The sequence below is a fragment of the Epinephelus moara genome, chromosome 2 (genome assembly GCF_006386435.1).
Source record: "Epinephelus moara isolate mb chromosome 2, YSFRI_EMoa_1.0, whole genome shotgun sequence".
Lineage (NCBI taxonomy): Eukaryota > Metazoa > Chordata > Actinopteri > Perciformes > Serranidae > Epinephelus > Epinephelus moara.
Window position 1 is genome coordinate 25,161,101 of NC_065507.1, and position 8,869 is coordinate 25,169,969.

At 40.8% G+C, this 8,869-nt stretch overlaps 1 protein-coding gene across 1 annotated transcript in view; it reads left to right on the forward strand.

Annotated features, from left to right (window-relative positions):
- The first annotated feature begins 2,085 nt into the window (after positions 1 to 2,085).
- LOC126407831 (extracellular calcium-sensing receptor-like) overlaps positions 2,086 to 8,869 on the forward strand; it is a 75,651-nt gene continuing 68,867 nt past the window's right edge. The window contains exons 1-9 of the mRNA XM_050073076.1: positions 2,086 to 2,234; positions 2,513 to 2,807; positions 2,958 to 3,044; positions 3,325 to 3,594; positions 3,827 to 4,033; positions 4,474 to 4,749; positions 5,149 to 5,373; positions 5,484 to 5,607; positions 5,677 to 6,458. Coding sequence (XP_049929033.1) covers positions 2,125 to 2,234; positions 2,513 to 2,807; positions 2,958 to 3,044; positions 3,325 to 3,594; positions 3,827 to 4,033; positions 4,474 to 4,749; positions 5,149 to 5,373; positions 5,484 to 5,607; positions 5,677 to 6,458 — 2,376 coding nt within the window. The 5' untranslated portion in view covers positions 2,086 to 2,124. The remainder of the gene's footprint in view (positions 2,235 to 2,512; positions 2,808 to 2,957; positions 3,045 to 3,324; positions 3,595 to 3,826; positions 4,034 to 4,473; positions 4,750 to 5,148; positions 5,374 to 5,483; positions 5,608 to 5,676; positions 6,459 to 8,869) is intronic.

Here is an 8,869-nt window from a genome sequence, read left to right on the forward strand (position 1 = left end):
TAAAAATCAATATGAAAAGGAAATATGTCCTTATGTTGTGTTTTCACCACCACTGGTAGGCTGAATTCTCATCACAAGTGAATAAAGCAGCTAACTCTGAATCAATCTGCTCAAATGTTTAAGTTCAAATAACTCATGTTTGTCTTAATATGCCATTTTAAGGAAATGAGATTCCCATGATCCTTTGCTAAAGAAAATAATAACATACTAGAGTGAAAAGACCGCATCAGAATTCTTTAATGTTGAAATAATGAATTATATCTGGATGTTGCAATAGGTGCATAATTAATAGAATTATTAACTTCAGTGAGTGCATAATAAAGAGTTTATGAATGTCAACAAGACACTGTTCCCACTTTAGATCCGGTAGCTGCAAAGGATCATTATTTGCTATTAATAAGTGCATAATTAAGCATTTATTAACTGTAATATGGCATTTATATTAACTAATTATAGTCTCATTAATGTTAATTAACACCTTATTAATTTCATCTTATAGGGTCTTATAGTGTCTTATAAACCAGTAATAAATGTGGTTATTATTCTATAATTAACCCTCATAAATAATAATTAATGTAAATAGATATCTTATTAATATTTAGTATAGGTTTATAAACTGTTACCAAAATTTCTATTAAGTGCATATAAGGCTCCTATAAGCAATAATAACTCAGTCAGTTACGCTGTAATAAACACTTAGTCTAGTCTTATTAATATTAATAAGCATCTTATACTGTCTTGTAAGTGCTCATTAACTGGTTAATTTGTGTTTATTAAGCATTAATTAATTAATGCTTATTACAGTACCTTAATATAAAGTGTTACCAAAAATTATAATAAACACATAACATGACTCTTGTGCAAAATTCAGTAGATCATTCATCTCAGTGGTCATCCCAGCCCTGTCGCCAGGAGAAAATATTGGCATTGTAAGTTTCTACAAACTCTGAATACCTTAAAATTGCACATTTCATACAAATCAACTTTTCTAAAGTGACATTGTTCTAATTACGTGTATATGAGCCAACTTTATAATTGGAAGGAAATGGTGGATGGTGGGACATCTAGGTGAGACAGTTGCCAAGTGGCCAACCAATAGTCACTAGTGTTCAAGACCAATAAACAATTACACTGGTTGTTTTTTGGCCATCTTTTTGGAGCCAGAAGTGATCAAATTTAGACGAGAGGGTGGAGCTATGAAGGGGTGAGACTGGATGTGACTTATAGTTTGTGGTGACACCTCACAGACAACTTGTCACTCAAAGATGCCACACCCTTATTTTGCATCACTTTGATTCTTAACAAATTTAAACAAGTGAGTTCAACTATAACTATGACTGAGTTATATCAAACCTCACCCCCAGTACAATTGTCATAAATGGGTAAATTAAAGTCCAAAACCGTTTTTGTACCAGGCTGTTTATTTCTGCTGTGAAGTTGGGCATTTTACCATGGGTGGCCATGGGAACTGACTCTCTCTTGGAGCCAGCCTCTAGTGACCATTCCAGGAATTGCAGTTTTTAAGCACTTGCATGTTGGCTTCATTGTTTAGCTCCAGAGGATGCTGCTTGGCCAAAACAGGATCTTTTCCCAACCATAACCAAGTGATTTTTGTGCCAAAGCAAAACCACACGTTAACCATAGTGTTGTTGAAGCATAGAGTTCCATCATATCTGCTAGATAATTACATACAAATGTCACATATCTGTGGTTTGCAGAAATATATAATGCTACAATACAACTGTGATAGGTTGGGTCATCCACTACTTAAATTTTGGTTGGAAAGGTAGCGAAAATGACCTTGATGAGATGTTCTTTAAAGTGCACAAGTTAATCTGGCTCAATACAAAATTAATCTTAAATGAGATGTACAGTATATTAGGCCCTGCCCCTACTGTTGCTTATGTCCTGGTGGGTGGTGCACAGCAATAAACAAGTCAATAAAAGGAGTTGACACCAGGTCAGAGAGGGGTAAACAGGAGGACAGTCATGTCTGCATTTTTAGATATCAACTTGTTCTTGCTCATGTATCTCATATTGTTGTATGCCTACTTGTCCTCTGTCATGCCCTCTCCTCGTTATTCCACCCCCTGCCAGTTACTGGGACAATTTCATCTAAACGGGATGCACAAGGCTGGAGATGTGGTTCTGGGTGGGCTGTTCGAGATCCACTTCTTTTCTGTCTTTCCTGACCTGTCTTTTACCTCAGAGCCACAACAGCCTACCTGTCACAGGTGAGTCTGTCAGGGAGACAGGAAAAAGGAGAAACTGGGGGAAATCACTCCCATTAGATGAATGTATTTTTGATAATAAGATGATACTCTGACAGAATGACATTGTGAGTTTATGCCATTTTGGACCTATCACTTCATATGTCTCCTTATTTATTTCATATTCAAGTATTATAATAATTGTTGTTGTTCAACTGTTTAATTGTTTGTAAAATCTGTATTTGTGCATGTACACGTCAGAACAGTTGTTGTATTTTCCAACAGTGGTATTTTTGTGTTAGTTTTGATGTTCTAGGATTTAAGCAAGCCCAGACCATGGCCTTTGCTATTGATGAGATCAACAGAAACTCCAACCTGCTGCCTAATGTGACTCTGGGTTATAGTCTGTATGACAACTGCGTCAAACTAGGTATTGGATTCCGTGCAGCGTTGTCATTAGCCAGCGGTCTAGAGGAGCAGTTAATGCTGGACAAGACCTGTGCAGGAAACCCTCCAGTCCTAGGAATTGTGGGTGATTCTTCCTCCACACGTTCTATTGCCATCTCCTCTGTCTTAGGTTTGTACAGAGTACCTATGGTAAGTTTTCCACCATAATTCTTTTGGATCATTTTGATTTAATTTCAGATTTAATATTGTTTGTAAACATGAACTAATCAAACTTGAAAAGTTGAAGGAGATGATAAAGGCTTTAAATGTTTTTTAGGATGTACAGTCTGTCTTTCACAGGTGAGTTATTTTGCCACATGTTCATGCCTGAGTGACCGGCAGAAGTTTCCATCCTTTTTTAGGACGATTCCAAGCGATGCTTTCCAGGTGACCATCTATCAGCAAATACAAATGAAATTAAAAAAGCATGTGCAGTTAAACATTTGTCAAAAATAAATTCCCTGCACTGAAATTAATAATAAATTACATCAGTACAATCTCTGTAAAATGTGTCACAGTCTTAGTGTAACCTGAGCTGTTTGGTCTCAGCTAACAGAGCTGAAAGACAATAATTAAACATGATCCATTGTGGAACCTGTTTAGCAGCTTCTCCATTAAAAGATTATTCCAGCCTGTGCACTAATCCCTCCACTCTGTATTTACTCAGGTGCGTGCTATGATTCAGATTCTCAGGCGCTTTGGCTGGACTTGGGCAGGTCTGCTGATCAGTGATGATGATTATGGACTCCATGCTGCCCGATCCTTCCAATCTGACCTGGCTCAGTCTGGTGGAGGCTGTCTGGCCTACTTAGAGGTTTTGCCCTGGGGCAATGATCCAGCTGAACTCAGGAGGATTGTGGAGTTTATGAGGAAATCTACGGCTCGTGTGGTCATTGTGTTTGCACATGAAAGTCACATGATCAACCTCATGAAAGAGGTTAGCCTAAATCATTGTCCTGTTACAAATAGATTTATTTGAATAAAGTACTCCTCTTATATGTTAAATGTTGAGTGAGATCACTATCTCAGACAAATTCACTGACCTGCTGTTATGATGACATGCATCACTTCGCTCATAATACTGTGTAAAACACAGGACTGCACCTGTTTATGAATTGAGTAAGACAATATATGAACCCTGTCATGACAATATGAATATCAATACACAGGTGGTGAGGCAGAATGTGACAGGCCTGCAGTGGATGGCCAGTGAAGCCTGGACTGCAGCTACTGTGCTTCAGACTCCTCAGCTCATGCCGTACCTGGGTGGCACTCTGGGCATTGCTATCCGTCGAGGACACATACCAGGGTTCAGGGACTTTCTGCTACAACTACGTCCTGAACTACAACACAACAACAGCTTTGGAAATAACATGGTGAGTTTCACCTTGCAATTTAATATATTTATAAGATTAATACAGTATTGTCATTATGTATAACAAGCAGTTTTCAGTTAGTGCTGTAACAGTTTGTGTACTTGTACCAAATCATCACGGTATGGGGTTCATGTGTAGTGTATGGGAACTGACGTACCAAATACGCAACCAAAGTTCAAATGCGCGAGTTCAGCAGAGAAACTTTAGCCATTCACTGTTGTAAACGCATGCGGGGGTTAGCACACCAAGTGGGTTGGCATGCAAGTCAGTCACACTGTGCACTATACTAATGCAAAAGTTTTCTTATTTATTATTCCATTAATTACAAATATTTAATTTTTGTAGCACAGGTGCAGTAGCCAATAAAAATGTACCTGTTTGGTATGAACAAAACTGTGACTTTTGTCTAATGTTACACCCCTATTTTTAATACATGTCAGGTAAATCAGTTTTGGGAACACACATTTCAGTGTAAATTTGCACCACCTCAAGCAGGTTGGGTGGAAGCTGGGGGATCACTATGCACTGGACAGGAAGATCTAGAAAATGTGGACACTGAGTTCTTGGACATCTCCAACCTCAGACCAGAATATAATGTGTACAAGGCTGTGTATGCCCTGGCATATGCTCTTGATAACATGCTGCAGTGTGAGCCAGGGAGAGGACCTTTCAGTGGGCACAGCTGTGGCAGTTTGCAAAGACTGGAGCCATGGCAGGTGGGATATCATTTTACACACACACACACACTACACCCCTGTTTATATGTCTAATGGCTATGCTTTAGCATTTCGTGTAGAGAAGCATTTAGGGTACAGGACTGAATACAACGCTATGAGACTAATCACAACCTGTATAGCAGATAGCTGAAAGGATTATCCCTGCCACTGGGTGACAGTATTGTATAGTGTTATAAGGTCATAGACAACAATGTCTGTGCACTAGGTACACAATATTGTGAATTTACTGTAAATAAATTCATTGTTGGAATTGTTAATGTGTTCATATCGTCATAAGTGTAGTATGCAGTTTGATTAGTGAATACTGATTTGACTGTGTTCACGATGGTCATAATAGTATTGTTTGTTTGTTGTCGTATCTTATTCTGATATCCATAGCTTGTGTATTACTTGGAAAAGGTCAACTTCACCACACCGTTTGGTGATCAAGTGTCATTTGATGAGAATGGTGATGCCTTACCAATATATGATGTCATGAACTGGTTGTGGCTCCCTGATGGACAAACTAAAGTTCAGAATGTAGGTGAGGTGAAAGAGTCAGCCAAAGGTGAAGAACTCACACTTGATGAAGATAAAATCTTCTGGAACTTTGAATCCAAACAGGTTACTTCTGATTTTTTCAGTCACCTATTTTGTTTCCCATTGGATAACTCATGATAGTAGTGTAAAGCAGAGCAAAATAATACATACAGTATTTATTTTTCTATCTCCAGCCACCCCGGTCAGTGTGCAGTGAGAGTTGTCCTCCAGGTACACGCATGGCTAGAATAAAGGGGAAACCTGCATGCTGCTTTGCATGCATCCCTTGTTCTGAGGGGAAGATCAGCAATATGACTGGTTGGTATTCAGTTGCAGTTTGAATGAATAATATAACTATATATATCAACACTTTCCCTATTTTCACAGACTCCATAAAGTGCACCAGTTGTCCAGAGGATTTCTGGTCCAGCCCTCAACGTGACCACTGTGTTCCTAAGAAAACAGAGTTCCTCTCCTATAATGAGCCTCTGGGTATCTGTTTGACAACTGCCTCATTGTTGGGCACATTTATATGTGTTGTTGTGCTGGGAATCTTTATCCACCATCGTAGCACCCCTATAGTACGCGCCAACAATTCAGAACTGAGTTTCCAGCTATTGCTGTCTCTTAAATTATGTTTCCTTTGCTCACTGCTCTTTATTGGACGTCCCAGGCTGTGGACATGCCAACTGAGACATGCAGCATTTGGGATCAGCTTTGTGTTTTGTGTATCATGCATCCTGGTGAAAACCATTGTGGTTCTGGCTGTGTTCAAGGCCTCCAAGCCAGGAGGTGGAGCCCATCTGAAGTGGTTTGGTCTTTTGCAGCAGAGAGGAACAGTTCTGGTTCTTACTTCTATTCAGGCACTAATTTGCACTGCTTGGCTTGTCTCTTCCTCACCAGCTCCTCATAAAAACACTCAATACCACAATGACAAGATAGTTTATGAGTGTGTAGTTGGGTCCACGGTTGGTTTTGGAGTGTTACTGGGCTATATTGGCTTACTGGCCATCCTCAGTTTTCTGTTAGCATTCCTGGCAAGGAATCTTCCAGATACTTTCAATGAGGCCAAACTCATCACTTTCAGCATGCTGATCTTCTGTGCAGTGTGGGTGGCCTTTGTCCCTGCTTATGTCAGTTCACCAGGCAAGTATGCAGATGTAGTTGAGGTATTTGCCATCCTAGCTTCCAGTTTTGGCCTCTTGGTGTCACTGTTTGGTCCCAAATGTTACATTATCCTGTTGAGGCCAGAGAGGAACACAAAGAAAGCAATCATGGGACGTGGCATTGAGTCATAAAACCCACACTTAGTTTCATAAGACAGACCTAAGTTACTTTTTGATCTGTCTAGAGTTGATGTGGATACATGCACCAGTTTTGATATTGCCCCTAAATTCAAAAAGTATAAAGGAAGTGCAGACAACATTGATAGAATTACACATAAGCATCTGAGATAGCATTTGCCTATTCTGACTATACATAGTCTGTAACTTCCACTAAGTTAGCAATTGTAGGAATGGCACTGTCACAAGGTTAGAAAGCTCAGCTTCACACCACAGAACTAGAGCTACAATGTATTAACTTTGCTCTCTTTAACACCAGCTTTGCTTTTATCTTTTTTAATATTAGCAGTTTTTTTGTCTGATATCAGTTGTTAGGCTAATTACGCATGCCACAGAACTTCACAGTTGTCTTACAACAATTGCAATAAACAAGAACCTTGGTGATCACCAGTGGGAAGATATTTCTTAATTTCCATAAATATGGTCAGTGTCATTTTATTCTCAAATAACTTAAATGATTAAGATGATTTTCAAGCAACAATGTGTTTAGTAGCTGGGAGAGACAGGCCAATTCTGCTGACTTTTCAGGCTTATATCCCTCCACCAGCATTTGAAATTCTAATGTGAACTGCCAGCCACTGATGAAGTGGAGAAATTGGATGTAATCAGTAGGGGTGGGAATCATCAGAGGCCCCACGATACAATATTATCATGCTACCTAAGTCACAACACAATATTATTGCATTTTAAATATGTTGCAATATGTATTGAGATGTATGTATTGAGTATTGAGATAAAATATATTGAGATATATTGTGATTTATCACTTTTTTTTAACTGTAAATTTTGTCCCCTAAGACAAACTTTGTCAATGTACTCGTCGTCGTACGCGTCGTCTTCCGCTTATTTAGGTCCGGGTCGCGGGGGCAGCAGCCTCAGCAGAGAAGCCCAGGAGCTAATGGTAAAAGACAAACACACACAATGATTGTCCACCTCCAGGCACTTTCACACACCATCTAGCCGGCAGGTGTCTGGGGTTGGTAATTAGCACAATTAAGGTTGAAACCTGGTAGTTGTAGGTGTGTAGTTGTTTTGGTGCTTCAGTGTCACAGGCACATTTACATGAAGTCAGGAAGAAAAGTCTGACAATATTGTGGTTTTAAATCTCTTTATTTGACTAATTCTTTTGTGTGTCTCACCTCTCCTCTAGACTGCACTTGGCCAACCTCTGGTTTGGACTCAGGAACTGCCAAACCAGACCCCACCCATTTGGATTCCTTTTATAGTCAAGTTCCTGGGGGAATGTGCCAAGTGTAGTATGGATGAGGGGGAGTTTTGGGGAGATATTTGTGCAAGTGTTGATTTTGAGCAGTTTAAGAACATTTTTACTCTTTTGGAGTGTGTAGCAATGTTTTTCACTGTTGGCTTATAAAAAGTAGTCTGAAGAGTATGAATTAATCACTGCTGATTGTTGATTGATTTATTAATTGTATTTCCCATGTGTAGGAGGAGCTACTGTCTATATATGCAGGAGTTGGAAGCTTCTCTCGAGTTTCTGAGATCTGTCTAGCAAGCCGGCCACAGCGGCTGTTACTGCCAGGGGCCCAAACTTAAAGGGGGCATAGCCCGGTGCAGAGTTGATTTTTGTTTTAGTTTTTCTTCAGTTTTGGCCCGCTGAACTGCACTGTACATATTGCTGCACCTAACCCACTGCTGGAAAAGAAAAAGGAAATAAAAAAAATTGGACTGTTGAACAGTTTAAAGTCTTCCTTTTGCCTTCACCGCTCGACCAACCTTACACCGAGACAGTCCTCTCCCCAGCCACCTCCATCAGCTCTTCCAAGGGAACCCCGAGGCGTTCCCAGGCCAGCCGGGCGATATAATCCCTCCAGCGTGTCCTGGGGCGGCCCCGAGGTCTCCTCTCGGTTGGACATGCCTGGAATACCTCCCAAGGGAGGCATCTGGAAGGCATCCTTACCAGATGCCCAAACCACCTCAACTGGCTCCTCTCGATGTGGAGGAGCAGCGGTTCTACTCCGAGTCCCTCCCGGATGTCCGAGCTCCTCACCCTATCTGAGCCCAGCCACCCTACGGAGGAAACTCATTTCAGCCGCTTGTACTCGCGATCTCGTTCTTTCAGTCACTACCCAGAACTCGTGACCATAGGTGAGGGTCTCTCAATCTCCCACTCGATCCTACCCTCACTCGTGAACAAGATCCCGAGATACTTAAACTCCTCCACCTGAGGCAGGACCCCCCCCCCCCCCCCCCCCCCCCCCCCCCCGGGCCCCGCCCCC